This window comes from Neofelis nebulosa, chromosome 4 (assembly GCF_028018385.1).
Source record: "Neofelis nebulosa isolate mNeoNeb1 chromosome 4, mNeoNeb1.pri, whole genome shotgun sequence".
NCBI classification, from domain to species: Eukaryota; Metazoa; Chordata; class Mammalia; order Carnivora; family Felidae; genus Neofelis; species Neofelis nebulosa.
In genome coordinates this window covers 23,689,430-23,711,213 of record NC_080785.1, presented here as the reverse complement: position 1 = coordinate 23,711,213, position 21,784 = coordinate 23,689,430, and the positions used below count along the sequence as shown (strand labels likewise).

Genomic DNA, 21,784 nt, shown 5'->3' with positions numbered 1-21,784 from the left:
TTTAATTTTTTTTAATTTTGAAAGAGAGAGTGTGTGTGCAAACAGGTGAGGGAGGGAGGGAGGGAGGGAAGAAGGGAGAGGGAGAGAGAGAGAGAATATCCCAAGCAGGTTCCGTGCTGTCAGAGCACAACCGACAGGGGGCTTGGTCTCATGAACTGTAAGATCATAACCTGAGCCAAAATCAAGACTTACGCTTAACCGACTGAACCACCCAGGAGCTCCTGTATAGAATGGAATATTATCCAACCGTTAAAAGGAAGGAAATCCTGCCATATGGCAACAACATGGGTGAACCTTGAGGGCATTATGCTGAGTGAGATAAGCCAGTTACAGAAGAACAGATCCTGCGTGATTTCACTTATATGAGGTATTAGTCAAACTTGCAGGAACGGGTACAATGGTAGTTGCCAGGGACGGGGGTGTGGAAATGAAGAGTTGTTCTTCAACAGGTGTAAAGTTTCAATTATGCAGGATGAATAAATTCTAGAAATCTGGCGTACAAAATAGTGCCTATCTTATACACTTAAAATTTTAATATGGTAGATTAAAAAAATAAAATTAAAAAAAGGAAGAGCATCAGAGAAGGAATAAATGAAGATAAAATTTTTAAAAAGTTAATATGGTAGGTCTCATGTTCAGTGTTCTTATCTCAATTAAAAAAAATAAAATGCTGGATAAATGCATCAGTAATATTTTTTCATCTATCAGCTGTTTATGTTGGAAAAGAAGGTAAAAAGGATGAATTTATTTTTTGACTTGCTCTGGGGCTCTTTAGAGGAATTTATTTAAGTCAGACTGATTATACTACTAAATAACATGTAGAGAGATTTGTCTAGATTTTCAGGGAGGCTTATTTAAATATTTTTTAATGTTTATTTTTGAGAGAAGGACAGACAGACAGAATGTGAGGAGGGGAGGGGCAGAGAGAGAGGGAGACACAGAATCTGAAGCAGGCTCCAGGCTCTGAGCTGTCGCACAGAGCCTGACGCAGTGCTCAGGCTCATGAACCGTGAGATCATGACCTGAGCTGAAGTCAGATGCTTAACTAACAGCCACCCAGGCACCCCCAGGGAGGCTTATTTTAATTGAGCCACTTAGAACATAATATAACACATATGCCAGTATAAATGTGAGTAAATGTAATTTTCATTTTAGCTTTTTATAGGGTTTACAAAAAAAGATAAAAGTGGATCATCTGCTTAAAAAAAGAAAAAAAAATGGAATGTCCTTGATATATTGAGGTCCCATGGATCAGAGACTCCAAAAATTCCTTAGGGCCTATGCTTCATTTTAATCTCAGGGCAAGCCAGACCAACTTTTATTAACATGCTTTCCTTAAGAGTGGCATGGTTGTCATCTCTTTCCTGCCAGCATCAGGTTTTTTGTGATCAACAACTCCATTTTAGGCACAATTTCTCAGATATGTAAGGAAAGAATATCCAATTAAGATAATTTTCTTCCAGATATTCCTCTTACAGGTGTTGTTACTGTTTGAGATCCAAGTATGAATGATTGTCTCTGACTTCTTTAACTTGGGGTAATGGAAAGAGGGGCACAGGGATGGAAGTGAGATTTGAAATCTGTGACTTTGTTTTCTTTTGGCAAGCTCTTCCTCTCAATGCTGCAGTTTCATCTGGCACCTCTGAGAATATTGCCTCAACAGTATGGGCATGCTGGCAACCAAAACATGATGTAAAATTTAGCTAGTGCATGGTCGGGAGGTGTTTAAGTCCATCACTTTTTTAGATTCATTGTTTTATTGGTAAATGAAAATATGACTCATGTTGCACAATAATGAAGTATGTTGATCATATCAGGAACATTCTGTATTGAGAAGGTATTAGATAAGTGCTGCCTTTTCTGTACCTCTGTTTTCTGTCTTGTATAGTTCACAGGCTTTGCCTGATGTCGCGCATACGTTGTTATTTCAGGTCCCGTGGGAATGGCTGCTGCTGCTGCTGTGGCAACAGGAAAGAAACGGAAACGGCCTCATGTGTTTGAGTCTAATCCATCTATCCGGAAGAGACAGCAAACACGTTTGCTTCGGTGAGGGCTCCCTTATCCATATCGTTGCTGTTCCTCAAACGCTTCATGGTGCGGATGACAGTTAGAACATATGTTATTTGGTGCATTGAGGATACCGAGTTAGATCCCTTGATGGCAGAGTTAGACTTCAGAGTACTCCTATGGAATTAAATAAATGAAACTAGAAATGATGAACAGATGTATAATATCACTTCAGTTCATTCAGAGAAAATTTTTATGCCGGCTCTGTGCCAGACATTGTTCTAGGCCTTGGGAATAGAACAGTGAACACAACAGATTCCCTTAAAGAGCTCTTATTCTGGGGGGGGGAGAAAAATGTCAAATGAAGGTAGATACTTTGGGAAAAAATAAAGTGGAGTAAGGAAAATAGAAAGGTTGGGGCTTGGGGATATAGAGTGGTTTATTTTACAGGGATAGTCTGGGAAGTCTTCTTTGACAGGCAAACTTTGAACAGAGATCTGAAGTAAGTGCAAGGGCGTTGTTGATGTCTAGGGAAAGAGCTTTTCAGACAGAGGGAATAGCAAGAACAAAGTTTCTGAAGTAGGATGGAACATGGTTGTCATGTTTGGGGAACAGTCAGGGAGAGAATGAGAGGAGATTGAGTCAGAGTAGTAGTATATATGATAGAGGGCACCTGGGTGGCTCAGTTGGTTGAGTGTCTGACTCTGGATTTCAGCTCAGGTCATGATCTCTGGGTCGTGAGATCGAGCTCTGTATTGGCTCCCATGCTGGGTTTGGAGTCTGCTTAAGATTTTCTTTCCCCCTGCCTCCCCCACTCACCCTCACTCTATGTCTCTTAAAAAAAAAAAAAAAAAAAAGTAGTAGAGAGCCATGTCATGGGGTCTTTGGTCCAGTATAAGGGCTTTGACTCTTGTTCTGAGTAAGATGGGCAGTCAATGAAAGCTTTTTTTTTTTTTTAAGTTTATTTCTTTATTTTGGGGGGTGGGGGGAGAGGCAGAGAAAGAGGGAAAGAGAGAGAATTCTAAGCAAGCTCCATACTGTCAATACGGAGCCCAGTGTGGGGCTCGAACTCACAAACTGAGATCGTGGCCTGAGGCAAAATCAAGTCAGATGCCTAACTGACTGAGCCACCCAGGTGCCCCAAGAAGTCAGTGAAGGCTTTTGACCAAAGCAGTGATATGGTCTGATTTATATATATATTTTTTTAATATTTATTTATTTTGAGAGAGAGAGAGAGGGAGAGAGAGAGAGAGTGCTAGTGGGGGAAGGGCAGAAGGAGAGGGGGAAAGAGAGTATGGGGAGGGGGAGTGGCAGAGGGGTGCAGGAAGAGAGAGAGAATCCCAAACAGGCTCTGAGCTGTCAGCGCAGAGCCTGACAGGGCGGTCGATCTCATAAACTGCGAGATCATGACCTGAGCCAAAATCAAGAATAGGACACTTAACTGAGTCACCCAGACGCCCCCTAATGTATATTTTAAAAGGATCCCTTGGGCTGCCATGTTGAGAATAGAATTTGGGTGTATAAGAAAGGAAGCAGGGTGAGTAATTAGGAGGTTATTGTAGTGATCCAGGACAGAAATTATAGTGTCTTAAAACTAATAGAGCAGGGTGCCTGGGTGGCTCAGTTGGTTAAGTGACTGACTTTGGCTTACGTCTCACAGTTTGTGAGTTTCATTAAGCGTGGAGATGATATGATAAAGTCTACAAGAATACCTCTCAGCAGTAATCTTTATTATTATAAGTAGCAGTAAGAGAAAACCCCTTTGGTGGTTCCGGAAGAATTATACTCTCCATGTTCAACATTGTGTCACGTCTGTATCCTGAAGCAAACTTGTGGCCAACCCGTATATCAGTGGGCTAGTCATTGGTCTTTAGGACAGAGGTATGCACATATTTTAAATGAATGAGCTATCCAACCTCACGCTCCCCTTTTCACATTTCACATAAAACAAAACAAAACAAAACACCTGTATCTAATCAGAATACATTGTCAAAGTAAGTTTTGTTTCTGTGTCACCATAATTTCCTTTAACTGTTTTTATTCTTTTTTCATTCTCTGATTCAGGAAACTCCGAGCCACGTTGGATGAATATACAACTCGAGTGGGACAGCAAGCTATTGTCCTCTGTATCTCACCCTCCAAACCCAACCCTGTCTTTAAAGTGTTTGGTGCAGCACCTTTGGAGAATGTGGTAAGAAGACTCAGCTGTGTTCTCAGATACTCTTTGCTTTCTGTGGGTTGTTGTTCATTCTTTTGGTCCTCTGTCTAGTACAATAGCTATTACTCCTATCCTCCCCTCATCCAGGGGTGGGAGTGGGACCCATTTTCAAGCTACTTTATGTAGATCAAAATAAAAAGGATTATTTCTGTTTCTTTCTTTCTTTTTTTTTTTTTTTTTTTTTTAATTTTTTTCTTTTAAAGTAATCTCTGTACCCAACACAGGGCTTGAACTCACAACCTCAAGATTAAGAGTCACATATTCCACCAGCTGAATCAGCCAGGAGCCTTTATTTCTGTTTCTACTTATTGTAACCACATATTCTACCCTATTAGATATCCTATCTGATAGATACATTGCTATCTATCAGACGCAAGGGGGGAAAGTGGTATTATGTTTGTTAAGAAACCCATGCAGGTTTTGTAAGAAAGTTACTGATTTACGTCAGAAACAAAGTGGGAAATAATTCCACAATACAAATTTCATGAGACAAACCTCAGGAAGCACTTTACTGGTTGTCCGTATTTGAGTTGTCTATTTAAATCTCTTGCATTTCTTCAAAGAAATCGATTTAGCACTCTGCTTCAGTTTAGAAATAGAGTTGAATATTTTGATTGCCTAACTATCCATAGCTAAGTTGATAAAGATAGTATTTTACCCTTGCATACTTATGCTATGTGAACTGCTTTTTCTCTGGCCAAAATAACTTAGAATAATGGTCTGTCCAGATTTAAATTATATTTTGTTTTTATTAGGATAACATTTATTAGCTAAAGAGACATTCGTTAGATTTCTCCCATATAAAATATAGATATTTTAGGAATTTATGACTGATTAGTGAAATTTTGTTTATTGGTTTTTCTTTCACATACAAATGTCATGGTTCCTTTTCAACATTTTTGTGTTTTGCCAAAAATTCCTGAGGCCCTAGAATGGGATGCATATTAGGACCTTTCCTTAGAAGAGTATGGTGGAAGGCTTCTACCTCAAAATGGCACCTGAGAAGCACTCATTAGTGTCATGATGTTCACAAACATGAAATCTGGGCATGTCTTCTTTTCTTCGGTGTTAAAAATTTAAAATAATTTTACTACTACTAATAGTAATGTGACCTATGAAAAAGACTCCTCTAGAAGACTCAGAAAAATACCTCTGAAAATTACTCACTGAAAAGAGGGGTGCCTGGCTGGCTCAGTAAGTTGAGCGTGTATGACTCTTGACCTCAGGATTGTAAGTTGAGCCCCATGTTGGGTGTAGAGATTACTTAAAATCTTTAAAAAAAAAAAATCAAAAAGAAGTTTTTGGGAAATTGTTGGAGTCTTCCATAGAGTACAAAAAGGTATAGACTCTATGAAACAGAAGCAAACTATTGTATGATAAACTAGACTGAGATAAAAAGCAGTAGCTATTTTTTCACTGACTGCCATTTGATAAATACAAGCTAAAGAATAAATACTAGTAGAAATGGAAGCAACATATGTCTTCAGAACACTAAAGAGAAAAAAAAAAGTCCATGTAAAAGGAATTAAAAAAACACAATATATAGAACAAAGTAATTTAAGTGAGATCAATTAATTCTGTTATAAATCATAAATATAAATAAATTAACTCCTTTGAGAAAGACAAAGATTTTCTTTCAGATGGAACAACAATAATCTAAACCAAAACCCAACTGTATTTAATTTATGTGACATACTTACATTGACCACAAATGTCCAGAGTGGCTGTAAATGATACCATTAAGAAAGTGAAAAGACAATCCACAGAATGGGAGAAAATATTTGCAAATTATGTATCTGACAAATAACTTGAATCCAGAATATATAAAGAACTTTCAGAATTCAACAATAAAAAGACAGCCCAATTCTAAAATGGCAAACAATCTGTCACTATTTGCAGATGACATTATACTATATTTAGAATACCCTATAGACTCCACCAAAAATCTGTTAGAATGCATAAATGAATTGTTGCAGGATATAAAATTATACACACAAATTTGATGTACTTCATACACTAATAACAAAGTAGCAGAAACAGAAATGAAGAAAATAATTCTATTTACAATTGCACCTAAAAAGAATAAAATACTTAGGAATAAACTTAACCAAGGAGGTGGAAGACCAGTACTCTGAAAAATATACAACAATGATGAAGGAAATTGATGACAACACAAACAAAAAGAAAGATATTTTTTGCTCATGGATTGGAAGAATTAATATTGTTAAAATATGCATACTACCCAAAGTAATCTACAGATTCAGTGCAATCCCAATCAAAATACCAATAGCATTTTTCATAGAAGCAGAACAAATAATCCTGAAATTTGTATGGATCCACAAAAGACCTCGAGTAGCCAACACAGTCTTGAGAAAGAAGAACACAGCTGGAGGTATCACAATCCCAGATTTCACAATATATTACAAAGCTTTAATAATCAAAACAGTATGGTACTGGCACAAAAAATAGACACATAGATCAACGGAATGGAATAGAAAGCCCAGAAATGAATCCACTGTTATATGGTCAATTAATCTATGACCATGGAGGCAAGAATATACAATGAAGGAAAGAAAGTCTCTTCAAAAAATGGTGCTGGGAACACTAGACAGCTACATGCAGAAGAGTGAAACTCGACCATTTCTTACATCATTCACAAAAATAAACTCAAAATGGATTAAAAACCTAATGTGAGACCTAAAACTATAAAACTCTTAGAAGAAAACATGGGCAGTAATTTCTTGTACGTTGGCCTCATCAAGATATTTATGGATGTGTCTCCTCAGGCAAGGCAAATGAGCAAAAATAAATTATTAGGACTACACCAAAATAAGCTTTTTGTACAACAAAGGAAGCCATCAACATAATGAAAAGGCCATCTGCTGAATGTGAGAGGATACTTGTTGTTGTTTTTTTTTAAGACGTTGCTCTAAACGTTTATTTTGTTTTTGAGAGAGAGAGAGACAGAGCATGAGCAGAGGAGGGGCAGAGAGAGAGAGGGAAACACAGAATCCTAAGCAGGCTCCAGGCTCTGAGCTGCCAGCACAGAGCCCAGTGCAAGGTTCAAACTCACAAATGACAAGATCATGACCTGAGCCAAAGTCAGATGTCCAACTGACTGAGCCACCCAGGTGCCCCGATGTGAGAGGATACTTGTAAATGATATATCTGTTAAGGAGTTAATATCCAAAATACATTAAGAAGTTACATAGCTCAACACCAAAAAACCAAACAATCCAATTAAAAAAGGAGCAGAGGACCTGAGTAGACATTTTTCCAAAGAATACCTACAGGTAGCCAACAGATACATTAGAAGATGCTCAACCTCATTCATCATCAGGGAAATGCAAATCAAAACTGTAGTGAGATGTCACATCACACCTGTCAGAATGGCCAGTACCAAAACAACAAGAAGTAACAAGTGTTGGTGGGGATGTAGAGGAAACACCACTTGTGCACTGTTGGTAGAAATGTACTTTGGTGCAGCCACTGTGGAAAGCAGTATGGAGGTTTCTTAAAAAATTAAAATTAGAGGGGCACCTGGGTGGCTCAGTTAGTTGAGTGTCCAACTTTGACTCAGTTCATGATCTCGTGGTTCATGGGTTCGAGCTCTGCCCTGGCAGTGTGGAGCCTGCTTGGGATTCTCTCCCTCTCTCTGCCTGTCCCCCACTTATTCTCTCTCTCTCTCTCTCTCTCTCTCTCTCTCTCTCTGTCTCTCAAAAATAAATAAAACTTAAATTTTTTCTTTTTTTTTTTTTTTTTTGAGAAGAAATAACCAGGGGCACCTGGGTGGCTCACTCCGTTAACTTTCGGACTCTTGGTTTCAGCTCAGGCCATGAATTTGCTGTTTGTGGGTTTGAGCCCCACCATTGGGCTCTGTGCCGGCAGTATGGAGCCTGCTGGGATTCTTTCTCTCTCTCTATCTCTCTCTCTCTGCCCCCAAACCTCTCACTCTCTCTGTCTGTCAAAATAAATAAAATTAAAAAAAGAGAAAAAGAAATACCATACAATCCAGTAATTCTACTACTGGGTATTTACAGAAGAACATAAAAACACTAATTCAAAAAGATATATGCACCCCTATGTTTACTGCAGCATCATTTACAGTTGCCAAGATGTGGGAGCAACCTAAGTGTCCATCCATTGATGAATGGATAAAGAAGAGGTAGTATATGTCTACAATGGAATATTACTCAGCCGTAAAAAAGAATGAAATCTTGCCATTTGTGACAACAAATATGTACTCTAGAGGGTATTACGCTAAGTGAAATGAGTCAGACAGAGAAAGACAAGTATCATATGATTTCGGTTATATGTGGAATCTGAAAAACAAACCAAACCAATCAGAAACAGACTCATAAATAGAGAACAAATTGGTGATTGCCAGAGGGGAGTGGTGGGGATGGGCAGGCAGGTAAAGGGGGGCAGATGGGTAGAGGGGAGCGGGAGGTACAAGTTTCCCATTATGGAATGAATAAGTCCTGGGGATGAAAGGTACAGTATAGGGTATATACTCAGTGGTATCATAATAGCATTGTATGGTGACAATAGCTACACTTACGAGCATAGCATAATGCATAGAGTTGTCAAGTCACTGTGTTGTAATAGCTGAAACTCATGTAAATTGTTTTCAACTACACTAAAAGTTTTTTAAGAATGGCAACAAATCTGAATACCTATTTCTCCAAATATATATAGAGATAGAGAAGTGGCCAGCAAGTATATGAGCACTAATGATGAATAGTCATTAGGGAAATGAAAACCAAAACCAGAATTAGACAGGATTATTATAATCAAAAAGATGGACACCAGTAAGTGTTGTTGAGAATATGCAGAAATTGGAACCCTCCATACATTGCTACTGGGAGCATAAAATGATACAGATGCTTCAGAAAGCAGTTTGGCAGTTTCTTAAAATATTAAAAGTAGAGTTACCACATGACCTGGCAATTCTGCTCCTAGGTTTACCCAAGAGAACTGAAAACAAATCTTATACACAGTGTCCATAGCAGCAAGACTTATACATAAAACTTACACATGATATTTTTAACAGCATTATTCATAATAGCCACAAAGTGGGAACAACCGAAATGTTCATCAGCTAATGAGCGGATAAATAAAATGTGTTATTATCCATATATGGACTATTATTCAGCAGTAAGAGGGAATGAAATACTGATAAAAACTACAGCATGGATGAACCTTGAAAACATTGCACCAAGTTAAAGAGCCCAGTCACAAAAGACCACATGTTGTATGATTCCATGTATATGCAGTGTCCAGAACAGGCAAATCTGTAGAGACGGAAAGTAGATTAGTCGTTGCCAGGTTGGAGAGGTGGGAGGGAGGAATGGAAAGTGACAGCCAATGAGTACGGAGTTTATTTTAAAGGGAATCAAAGTGTTCTAAAATTAGATTATGATGATGCTTGCACAACCCTACATATATACTTAAAAAGGTTGAATTGTACACTTTAAATGGTGAATTGTATGGTCTGATAGGCTGAATAGTGACCCCCAAGGATATCCAGGTCTGAATCCCTGGAACTTTGGTGTGTTACCTTGTGTGGCAAAAAGAACTTTGTGATGTGATTAGGTTAACAATTTTGAGATGGGGGAGATTGCCCTGGATTATCCAGGTAGGCCCTAAGCCTAACCACACTGTCTTTATAAGAGGGAGACAAAGGGAGATTGATAAGGAAATAGAAGATGTGTTGGTAGGAGTAAAAGGTTGGATGCAAGAGAAGGGGTCAGGGGCCAAAGAATACAGGCTAGGAGCAGCTAGACAAGACAAGGAAATGGACTTCCCCTAGATCCTCCAAAAGGACCAGGCTTGCCAATAACCTTGATTTTAGCCCAGTGAAAAACTAAGAAAATGAATTTCTGTTGTTTTAAGCCACTAAGTTAGCAATACCTGTGTCAGTCATACGAAACTAGCAGGTAAGGTGTATGAATTATAGTCTCAATAAAGCTGTTAAAAATGTTAAAAGTAAAATAATAGGCAAAGGCATGTCAGACAAATGCCTACAAAAATAAATCGTGGATTACAGCATTAATATCAGACAAAGCCAAATTCTCAAGACAATATTAACTGAGAACCAGAGGTAATTTGGTATTGATAAACAGTATAAATTTACACTGAACTTTTTATGCCTCAACTACCATTAAAGCAAAGTGTGCAGATCAAAAAATTACAAATATAAGAAAAATTTTTAAAAATGACAGTGGCAGGAGGCCTTAATAATCTTGGTCAGATTAAGGAGGCCTTAATAATCTTGGTCAGGTTAAGGAAGAAAACTGTAAATAAGAATATAGAAATCTGAATAAAAGAATAAACAAGGTTAATATAGAAGATATGTATGCTAGGGGAGCCTGGGTGGCTCAGTCGGTTGAGTGTCCAGCTTCGGCTCAGGTCATGATCTCACAGCTCGTGAGTTTGAGCCCCGCGTTGGGCTCTGTGCTGACAGCTCAGAGCCTGGAGCCTGCTTTGTATTCTGTGTTTCCCTCGCTCTCTGCCCCTCCCCCGCTCGCGCGCGCGCTCTCTCTCTCTCTCTCTCTCTCTCTCTCTCTCTCTCTTTCTCTCTCTCAAAAATAAATAAACATTCAAAAAACATTAAAAAAAAGAAGACATGTATGCTAGTATTATTACTACACAAGGATATAATATGCCATATTTGAAAAATAACATGAATGAATTATAAGAATTGACCATATATTAGGCCCCAACAAAAATCTTAATAAATTACAAAATGCAGAAACTATAAAAGCCAAATGTTTTTTTATTCAAGGAACTACTTTAATTTTGTTTTTCATCCAGAACTACAAATCTCTCTTTTTTTAAAACTGAAGTATAATTAACATACAGTATTATATTAGTTTTGGGTACACAATTCAGTGGTTCAGTGATTCTGTAAATTGCTCAGTGCTCAAGCTAAGTGTACTCTTGAATACCTTTTATCTATTTTATTCATCCCTCACCCCTGGCAGCCAACAGTTCGTTCCCTGTATTTAAGAGTCTGTTTTTTTGTTTGTTGGTTTTTTTCGTTTGTTTTGTTTCTTAAATTCCACATGTGAATGAAATCATACGGTATTTGTCTTTCTCTCTGACTTACTTCACTTAGCATTTTACATTTTACATACATCCATGTTGCAAATGGTAAGATTTCATTCTTTTTTTATGGCTGAGAAATATTGCATTAATATACCACCTCTTTTTTATCCATCTGTCTATGGATGGACACTTGGGTTGCTTCTGTATCTTGGCTATTGTAAATAATGCTGCAATAAACATTATAGGGTACATATATCTTTTCAAATTAGTGTTTTCATTTTCTTTGGGTAAATACCCAGTAGTGGAATTATATAGGCCATATTTTTGACCAAATTACAGGAAATTTTGAACTTAAAATCAAAAGATGGACAGGAAAAATTTTTTAGCTACATGGAAATTTTAAAATGCTCGTACATACATACATGCATACTTCTTAAACTTTTAAAAAATGGTTAGGGAGGTGTGGCACCTGGGTGGCTCATTGGGTTAAGCGTCCACCTCTTGATTTCAGCTCAGGTCATGATCCCACATTTTGTGGAATTGGGCCCCGAGTTGTCTGTGCTAACAGTGTGGAGCCTGCTTGGGAGTCTCTCTCTCAAAAATAAATAAACTTTAAAAAATGTAAAGCAAAACTTAAAAAATATGATTCGAACTGGTACTCAAAGGAATATTCACTGCCTTAATTTTTTTATATACGCAAGAAAGATGGAAAAGAAACTATTGAATTCGAGAAGCTGGAAAGGGAATATTAACATGAGTCTAAGAAAAAAATAGAATAAACATGTGGAAGAAATGAACGAGTCTGTGAGCAGAAAAAGTAGAACTGTTACATTCCAGAAATGATACTATGAAAAATCCAATGAAATAGAAAAATTTCTAGCATGCTAGTTGAGGAAAAGGGAGAAGAAAGCAAATATATAGACTTAGAAATTAGATAGGAGTTTTAACTGCAGATACGAATAGATTGAAAATTGTAAGGAAATTCTGTGCATTAATTCTGTTCTTCTAAATTAAAAATCTCAACTAAGTGGGTAAGTTAGTAAAAAGTAAAATCACTAAAATATACCTAAGCCTCAGTAGAACAATAAATATGTACAAAATTGAAAAAGTAATTAAACTCTATCCCTCAAAGGAAACACTATGCTCCGATTATTTTGGGTGACCTCTGTTGACTTGCAAGGTGCAGGATATTCCTTAATCTTACTATACACTGGTATAGAAAGTGGTATTAAATAATTAGAGCCATTGTTTACCATAATCAGTATGCAATGTATTACACATAATCTCTTGTTAATAAAAGTTAAGGACATGATTTAGATTTTATAATAATGTCTAACATTTATTGAGTGCTTACTGTGGCATATATACTGTAGGTATAACTATACTGTAGGTATGTTATAAGCACTTTGTATGTATAATCTCATTTAATAATTTTAAAACTGATATTTGCATTTTGTCCTGCCTGAAGCTATCCTTAATCTTCCTTTTTGCTTTTCTAGCTGGAAGCTGCTGAGAACTCTAGGAAAATTAAAATTCAGTAGGACTGTTCAGTTTTGGAATATGGATTTCAGATTCAAGATTGTTGTTTTAAGAGCTTGTTTAAAGGGGATTGGAGGGGTGCCTGGGTAGCTCAGTCGGTTGAGCGTCCAACTTCGGCTCAGGTCACGATCTCACGGTCCGTGAGTTCGAGCCCCGCGTCGGGCTCTGTGCTGACAGCTCGGAGCCTGGAGCCTGCTTCGGATTCTGTGTCTCCATCTCTCTCTGACCCTCCCCCATTCATGCTCTGTCTCTCTCTGTCTCAAATAAATAAATAAATGTTAAAAAAAAAAAGGGGGGGGGATTGGAAACTTTACGAGGCCTTTAATAGTTGATGTTAAAATGTTTTGTAAATATTTTTCAGCGTTCTGCCCATATTACCTCCTTGCCTACAATTGGGGTGTATAGCAAAGCACTGTAAATAAAATTAAATGGCTCACAACAAACTGGAAAAAATGTTTTCAAATTAATAACAGCAATTATAATTTATTGAGTATTTTTAACATGCCTGTTTTCTGCTGAGTACTTTATGATTTTTACTTAATCATCACAATAATCCTATTATATATAGGATTGAGAGCTTAAGTAATTTGTTCAAGATCACACAGTAAGTAGTGAACTAATGATTAATATTCTTAATATATAAAGAGCTCTCAAAAGCCAATAAAAATATGAACAGATGAATGACAAAGACCCAAAGAGGTTTGAATATGGATTATCTATTAGGTGATATCAAGGAATTCTGTTATTTCTGTAGGATGTGATCATTATATTATAGTTACGTATGAAAATGCCCTTATATTTCCAGGATGCATGCTAAAGTATTTAGAAGTGTTTAAAATACACTTTAAGTGGTTAGCCCCAGAAACATTGCATGTGTATGTATATGTACAGATGGAAGATAAAAATAATTATGCCAAAATATTGACAATTATTGAATCTGGGTGGTGAGGGTAGAAGCACTTATTTACTGTTCTTTACATCTTCCTGGATATTTAAATTTTTCATTTAAAATTCTATTTTCAAACACCCAAAGACAAAAGAGAAAAAAAACATAAACAGAAGGAGGAAATACAAATGTCTAACAAACCCAAAATTTTCAAAGAAATGGGAATTAAAACAGAAAGCCATTTTACATGGCTTGGGAATGGCAAATGTGAAAAAGATGTACATCTTGCAGTGTTGGTATCTCAGACAGTTTATTTTTTTTTAATTTTTTTTTTTAACGTTTATTTATTTTTGAGACAGAGAGAGACAGAGCATGAACGGGGGAGGGGCAGAGAGAGAGGGAGACACAGAATCTGAAGCAGGCTCCAGGCTCTGAGCCGTCAGCCCAGAGCCCGACGCGGGGCTCGAACTCACAGACCGCGAGATCGTGACATGAGCTGAAGTTGGACGCTTAACCGACTGAGCCACCCAGGCACCCCACAGACAGTTTAAACTGTGTAATTTTCTACAGGGCAGATTGGCAACTGGTATAAAAAGTGCCCAAATGTACACTTTTTAATCCAGCTTCCTTTTGAAATTTTATCTTAAGGAAATAATTGGTTAAGTGGGCAAAGATGTATGTACATTAGCCACTGTACTCTTTATAGTATTTTTTTAAAATTTGAGAATAACCTAAATGTTTAAAGATAAGGGATTAAATTCATGGCCCATCCAGAGATAGGACTGCTCTCCTGCCATTAAATATCATGACATAGATCTTTTTCTTAACATTTTCAAATGGTGATGTTGTATTAAATGAACAAAGCAGGTTATGGAACCATACAAAGAGTCTGGTCCTACTTTAAAATTAAATCTGCATTTTATACATGTTTATGGAACCTCTGCATTTGTATAGTATAGCAAATATATGGTTAGTAAAGTTACTAACATTTGTATCATTTTTTATAAAAACTATTAAAAAAACTTTGAAGTATACATAGTCTCAGTAATTCTGGCAATAACCTGGAGGTGTAGGGACATTATTATTTTCATTTTGCAAGAGAATACTAGACCAGAGAGGCTAAGTGATTTGCCTAAGATTCCCCAACTTCTGTATAATAGAGCCACTGTTGGGATTTGGGTTCAAGGTGATGGAGTATTACATTTTCCATAGGTTTGTCTAGGGCATTAAATATGGGGTTTCAAATTTAATCTCATTTCCTTAGTCCTTGCCTCTTCTTCTAAAAGGGAACAGAGCTACCTTTCAGTTCTCCACAGTCCTGTGAAAGAAAGGTCAGGATGGTTGTTCTAAAGCAAATACCCACTGTAGCTACTACCTGCTTCTTTCTGGGGAGGAAAGGAGACAGTTTAAAGAGCATTTTTCTGGTGGTGGTAATGAACAGCAGAAGTCACTCCTCCTTTCCCTCTTCTTGGTCACACCCGCAGAAACAAGAGGGGAGGCCATCAGGGCACCTTGAGGGTGAGTGAGTGATGGGGTGAAAGATAGTAGGACATAGAAGTGCAATTTTGGGGGCACCTGGCTGGCTCAGTAGGTAGAGCATGTGACTCTTCATCTCAGGGTTGTGGGTTCAAGTCCCACGTTGCATGTAGAGATTACTTAAAAACAAAATCTTAAAGGGACGCCTGGGTGGCTCAGTCGGTTAAGCGTCCGACTTTGGCTCAGGTCATGATCTCACGGTCTGTGAGTTCGAGCCCCGCGTCAGGCTCTGTGCTGACAGCTCAGAGCCTGGAGCCTGCTTTGGATTCTGTGTCTCCCTCTGTCTCTGCCCTTCCCCTGCTCATGCTCTGTCTCTCTTTGTCTCAAAAATAAATAAAAACATTTTTAAAAATTAAAAAAAAAAAAAAAATCTTTAAAAAAAAAAGTGAAATTCCATCTATATGCCCATATGTTTGTATGCAGTTTTTAAAAAAGAAAGAAAAGTTATTTCTATATACATTAAAGATACAAATAACAGAAAACAGACATTATCAAAAATACTTCCCAAAAGATTGTCACTGAAATAGAACAGGAAAGAGAAAAATCTCCTCCTAGATATCTTAATAGCACTTCAACTTGAGCAAAACTATAAACTTAAATCTTCTCCACCAAAAAAAAAATTCTTATGTCTATTTCAGTGTCTGTCTGTCCCTCATCCAGTTATGCAAGGCAGAAACATAGAGCCATTTCTGGCACCTCCCTTTCTCCTCTCTTCCCCATACCCATTATTTTGTTCTCCATTTCCTAAATAGCTCTCAAATTTGCCCAGTTTTCTCTCTTTCCATTGCCACAAGCCTGGCTACCAACTCTGGTGTCCATCCAGTTCCCTTTCCGCAGGAGGCCTTTGCGTGACTCTCCTCCACCTCTAGCCATATCTTCCCCCCCTCCCCAGCTTCTCTCCACTCCAGCCACAAGAGTGTCCGCTCACTCCTTTGCACAAACTGCGTCATCCCTCCACAGAGCTTTTGTGTACGCTCTTAACTCCAATTTGCTCTCTTTCTGACCTCCTTCCTCACCTTATAACTCTGACTTGCACTTAAGAATTCAGTTCATTCGACACTTCTTCTGCGAAGCCTTCTCTCACCTCCTGCATAAGTCACAGCCCCTCATTCTAGCCAAGGCTCTCACCGCACCTCTGCCTACTTACTACAGATGCACTCTTATTTGTGTGATTATTTGATCACTGTCTGTCCCCAGCTAGATTGTGAGCCCCAAGACAGGAGGGGCTAGATCTACTTTGTTCTCCATTGTGCTCCCAGTGCCGCACGTTCCCCCTGCCACGGGTAGCTGCTCGGTAATATTTGTTGCATGAAATAAAGCGTCTTAAACATTCGGCAGCACTCAGCAATGCAGATTTGGTTTCTAGGCTCTAATCCTCTGTTGGATCTCAATTGAGACCTTGGGAAGTAAAGAACTACGAAGTTAGCTTGTGTCCTTCTTTATAGTACTTGTCCTGGCTTGTAATTGTACATTTATTTTTGTGATTATTTTTTGTTTGTCCTCTCCACTAAACAGGAATATACACAATAATGGGACACTGTGACTGATTTTGCTTTCCATTTTGTCCACAGCCCTTCCTTAGCACAGTGCCTCACATACAGGAGATGAATAATAAATACTTGTTTGATGGCTGGCTGGATGGGGGAGCTGCCGGGTTCAGAAGTCACATATGCCATGTCTATACTTGTAATGTGGGATAGTGAAATAAAACCAGCTAAACTCTCAGAAAGAGCCTTCGACTATGATGTAGAACGAGATTTCCTTATCCAGAAGCTCAAGGCTTCTCTACGTCGCTTGGGATCTAGACTTTCAGATCTAATGTTCTCTGCAGTTTAAAACCTTTGTCTTCTTAAGCCTCAGCTTTTTAAAACAAAAAACAAGTTAAAAGACCTCCAGAGCAGCTCCATTGAGTGTTTTGACCCTTTTTGATATCCTTCTTAAGTGAAGGTGTGGCTCCCATAGTAAAACATAGCATTATTAACATTTAGACGAGCTCATTCAGTTTTGCCAATGGGTTGGTATTAAGCTAGAGTGGGCATATATAACTATAACTCCACATTTGTGAAATCTGTTTTTAAGCTTTGATTTTTTTGTATAGTTCCGCACATGGATTTTTCCTACATGTTGCTCTGTGTCCTCATGTGTAAGATAATACCTACCTCACTGGGGAGCAGTAGAAATTAACTAAAGTTGATTATCACCCCCCATATATGTTTAGAGAGAGCTGGCATGAGAAGCATTGGCAAATGGTAGATTTTTTAAGTTGCCGTGCCCTGAGGGCATTCTCTTGGCTTACTGCCATATCCCATACTTTTACAGGTGTAGTAGGAATAGGCCTAGAAATATTTTGGTGAGGAACAGAGAGAGAATTTCTATCTGTTTTTAGAAGAACTTCAAGAGTCTCTGGAGATGTAGCTCTTTTCTCAGAGTTAATAATCCATAGCAGTGGGGTGCCTGGGTGGCTGGCTCAGTCAGTTGAGCATTCGACTTTGGCTCAGGTCATGATCTCATGGTTTGTGGGTTCGAGCCCCGCGTCAGGCTCTGTGCTGACAGCTCAGAGCCTGGAGCCTGCTTCAGATTCTGTGTCTCCCTCTCTCTCTCTGCCCATCCCCACCCCCACCCCCCCGCCCACACTGTCTTTCCTTCAAAAATAAATAAACATTATAAACATTTTAAAAAATTTAAAAAAAAATAATCCATAGCAGTTAGATGGGGACACACTGGATATGACTAACCAGTTCCACAGGTACAGAAATTAGTCATAGTCACAGAGGCAAGAGGTAGCTCTGGGGTTGTCACCAGCTTCTTTGAAATCATTCTTCTGTCTTTAATTCTTCTTTCCCAGTAGATGGGTGAGCCCTGGAGTTGGTCATGATTTCTTGTTCTAAGTCATCCACTTTTTTGTATAGGTTTTTAAAAATAGCTTTGAGTTAGGAAATGTGGAAGCATATTTAAAAAATAGTAAAGTAAAAATACCTTATAGTTTCACTCATATGTGGAATTTAAGAAGCAAAACAAATGAACAAAGAAAAAAAAGAGAGAAACCAAAAAGCAGACTCTTAACTTTAGAGAACAAATGGATGATTACCAGAGGGGGGGTGGAGTGGATGGGCGAAGCAGGTAAGGGGATTAAGAGTACACTTACCATGATGAGCACTGAGTAATGTATAGAATTGGTGAATCACTATATTGTACACCTGAAACTAGGATAACGCTATATGTTTACTGGAATTAAAATGTTTAAAAATAGTAAAGTAAAAAAAAAAAAATAGTAAAGTAAAAAATCTTCATTTATCTACGTACTTAACAAATAACTAACACTGTTAGGTACAAAGTAGGAGGAGATAAGAATTCCATCCAAATCCTTTGAGGTTTCAAGGTCCAAAACTAGGGATCCGGGGGCGAGAGGAAAATTAGGAATCTGGACTGAGGCGGGGGAGGAAAGAGGCTAACATTGGGGCTGGAGAGAGAACAGGGTGAAGCCAACATAACTTCATGGGCCAGAGTCTGGCCTGGCTCCACGCCAGGTGTGCGTCAGGATCACGGGTCTGAGGGCAGCTCTGCACTGGGGCATCTTTTTGTTTACCTGAGATGGCAATATATTTTTCATTTTAGAGGAGCTCATAGATAAAAAAAAATTTTTTTTAATCTTCCATGGGACCTTCCTGAAGACTTGTCTTTTCTCCAGAAAAGCTTCAGGTATACAGAACTATGGTATTTTGTCGGGGACTGTTTTTTTCAACCAGACTAAAGGCCTGTTGATATGTTTGTAGCAGCCAGTTCCTAAATCCTCAACAAGCACATTCTGTGCCCAGAACTGTAATGGCTCTTGTAAACACCCTAAACGCTTTCCATCTCTGGCAGTTATGAGAATGTTTGTTAATATATCTTCTGCACATGTCTGATTATGTCAGCTGTTTCATAATATATGTTAAATAAAAGACCCAGTCCCTGTGCTCAGTGATGTCACACACTAGTCGTATATGGTATATATAACAATCTAAGTGACCATTTGAGTTTGTAGGAATTTAAAAAGGAGTAAGAGAATTATGGGTAGAACACTTGGGGATTTTTCTTAAAAGAAGTGGAAATGGAGTTGGGCCTTGAAAGATGGATAATGTTTGGATAGGAAGCAGAATTAAAGACCCAGAGGTAGAAAAGAACTTGCTAGATGCAAAAGTTAGTGAGGAAACCGGCCAACTAAGAGGGTGCCGTCCCCATAGTCTACAGAACTGGGCAGGCACAACTGTTATCTGGTGGCCCCAGTGGAAAAGTAGGGAATGATCAGAAAGGTTGAAATGCTGGACTGAGAGTTTGGCCTTCATCCTGTGAGAAGTGGGGAGCTGTAGAGATGGTTTTGAGAAAAAAAGAAATGATAGCTAAGTGGCTGAGCGTACAGGCTTTGGAGCTAGATAAAAATTAGTTTGGGGGGGCGCCTGGGTGGCTCAGTCGGTTAAGCGTCCGACTTCGGCTCAGGTCACGATCTCGCGGTCCGCGGGTTCGAGCCCCGTGTCGGGCTCTGGGCTGATGGCTCAGAGCCTGGAGCCTGCTTCCGATTCTGTGTTTCCCTCTCTCTCTGCCCCTCCCCCGTTCATGCTGTGTCTCTCTCTGTCTGAAAAATAAATAAACGTTAAAAAAAAAAATTAAAAAAAAATAGTTTGTTTTATACCTATATTACTGTTATACTAACTATATGATTTGGGGAAGTTACTTAAGTTCATTAAGTCTTGTTTTTCTTAGCTGTACAATGGGTATACTAGAATTTTCCTTATTGAATTGTGTGAAGATTAATTGAGACCATATATGCAGTGCTTGGCACCTGGTAAGTGATCAGTAAATCGTATTCAGTGTTTCAGAAACTTACTTATTTTCATATAGTCCCAAAGGGGCTGAGATTTTTTTTTTTAATACTTTTTTTTTTTTAAAGGAATCTCTATACCCAACATAAGTTTGAACTCACAACCCTGAGATCAAGAGTCACATGCTCTACTAACTGAGCCAGCCAGGCACCCTGGGCTCAGATATTTTAAATGTCATTGGTCAATAGGATGAATTGGGGGAAGAGAGATTGGTAGACAGACCAGCTGATTTTGTTTTTAAGTGGTTTTTAACTTTGTAAAACCAGTTAGTTGACAGTGACATTGGTATGAAGTAATAAAGGCTTAAGCTATGGTTTTTGAAATAGAGGATAGAAGTTGGAAAAACAAACCTCTATTTCATCATATCTGTGACATCAGCAGTTATAAGATGCACCCTTATTTATTTACCATGAAGAAAGAAAAAACATTGACAAACTCTGGCACAGTGCTTATCACTTAGAATTTTTATTTTATATTTATTGAAAGAACTTTTTCAAGCTTATTTAGACATAGATTTTAATCACATTGCATTTTTATATAATACATAAAAAGGAAAATGAAAGTGAAATAAATTGATACTCCTAAAACGTCCTCACTTTCACAGCTCAGTGCTTCTGAATGACTTCTTGTTTCAAAGACATCATTGGCTGTGACATTTCATGTGATATTGTCCTCGGTGTCATCAAGAGCATATGGGTGGTGCTGCATGTCTTTAGAAAGTGCTCTGAAAAAAAAAAAAGGAAGAAAAAGAAAGTGCTCTGCTGTTGTCTCCAAGCTGCAACAAGTTTGATGCTGGGGCTTCTTGATCTTACCAGAAATATCACTGGGGAGATTATCCAACTATAACCAAGACTCACATTCTTTCTCAAATGTTGCCCGATGGTTTGTTGATTGAAAAGGCAAGGGATTGCATTGCTCCCAGGGATAACAGCCATGTTCATATGTGCAGGAAGTGACAACTGTGCCCCAGGTTGCCTCATCCACAGCAGTTTTAAGATGTATCCCAATTTCAGGCACACCTGGGCGGCTCAGTTGATTAAGCGTCCGACTTGGGCTCAGGTCATGATCTCGCGGTTCATGGGTTCAAGCCCCATGTCAGGCTCTGTGTTGACAGCTCAGAGCCTAGAGCCTGCTTCGGATTCTGTCTCCCCCTTTCTGCCCCTTGCCTGCTCACACTCTGTCTGTCTATCTCAACAATTTTAAAAAAGAGGTATCCCAATTTCAGAGGACATTTAAATATGAAAAAATATGCATTTCAGAGGTGATAGAATTAAAGCACTAGCTTGATAATTCTGGGAAACTTTACTGAGCAACCTTGAAAATACTGTGGTCACAGCTGAAGTTTTGTTGTAAATTACTTGGAGGAATGCTCTACCAACAATTTTTTTTTTTTTTTTTTTTTATACTCAAGATATTTTTAAGGAGTTATATGGCACTGATAAGTTTAGCAAAATGCCTGGTTATAAATTCCTAGAATTTTACTGACCCATAAAAATGACCAAAATTGTTTGAAACTAGCTAATAATGTAATAGTAATAATCTAATGATTTCCTGTCTTTGAATGCCAGGTATTTCCAGCACAGTGAAATTTATTTTTATAAATAAATATATTTATATATATCCTTACTATGGGCCTGCATACTAATATAATGATTTAACCTAATACATTAAAGTGCAAAGACCAGAACT

The 21,784-nt window shown here is 38.2% G+C and overlaps 1 protein-coding gene across 6 annotated transcripts in view; it reads left to right on the top strand.

The window, feature by feature from the left end:
* Positions 1-21,784, top strand: part of NRF1 (nuclear respiratory factor 1) — a 146,177-nt gene that overhangs the window by 57,627 nt on the left and 66,766 nt on the right. For all 6 annotated transcript variants that reach the window (XM_058724304.1, XM_058724303.1, XM_058724308.1 and 3 more), the window contains exons 3-4: positions 1,932-2,046; positions 4,072-4,198. In XM_058724304.1, coding sequence (XP_058580287.1) covers positions 1,932-2,046; positions 4,072-4,198 — 242 coding nt within the window. The remainder of the gene's footprint in view (positions 1-1,931; positions 2,047-4,071; positions 4,199-21,784) is intronic.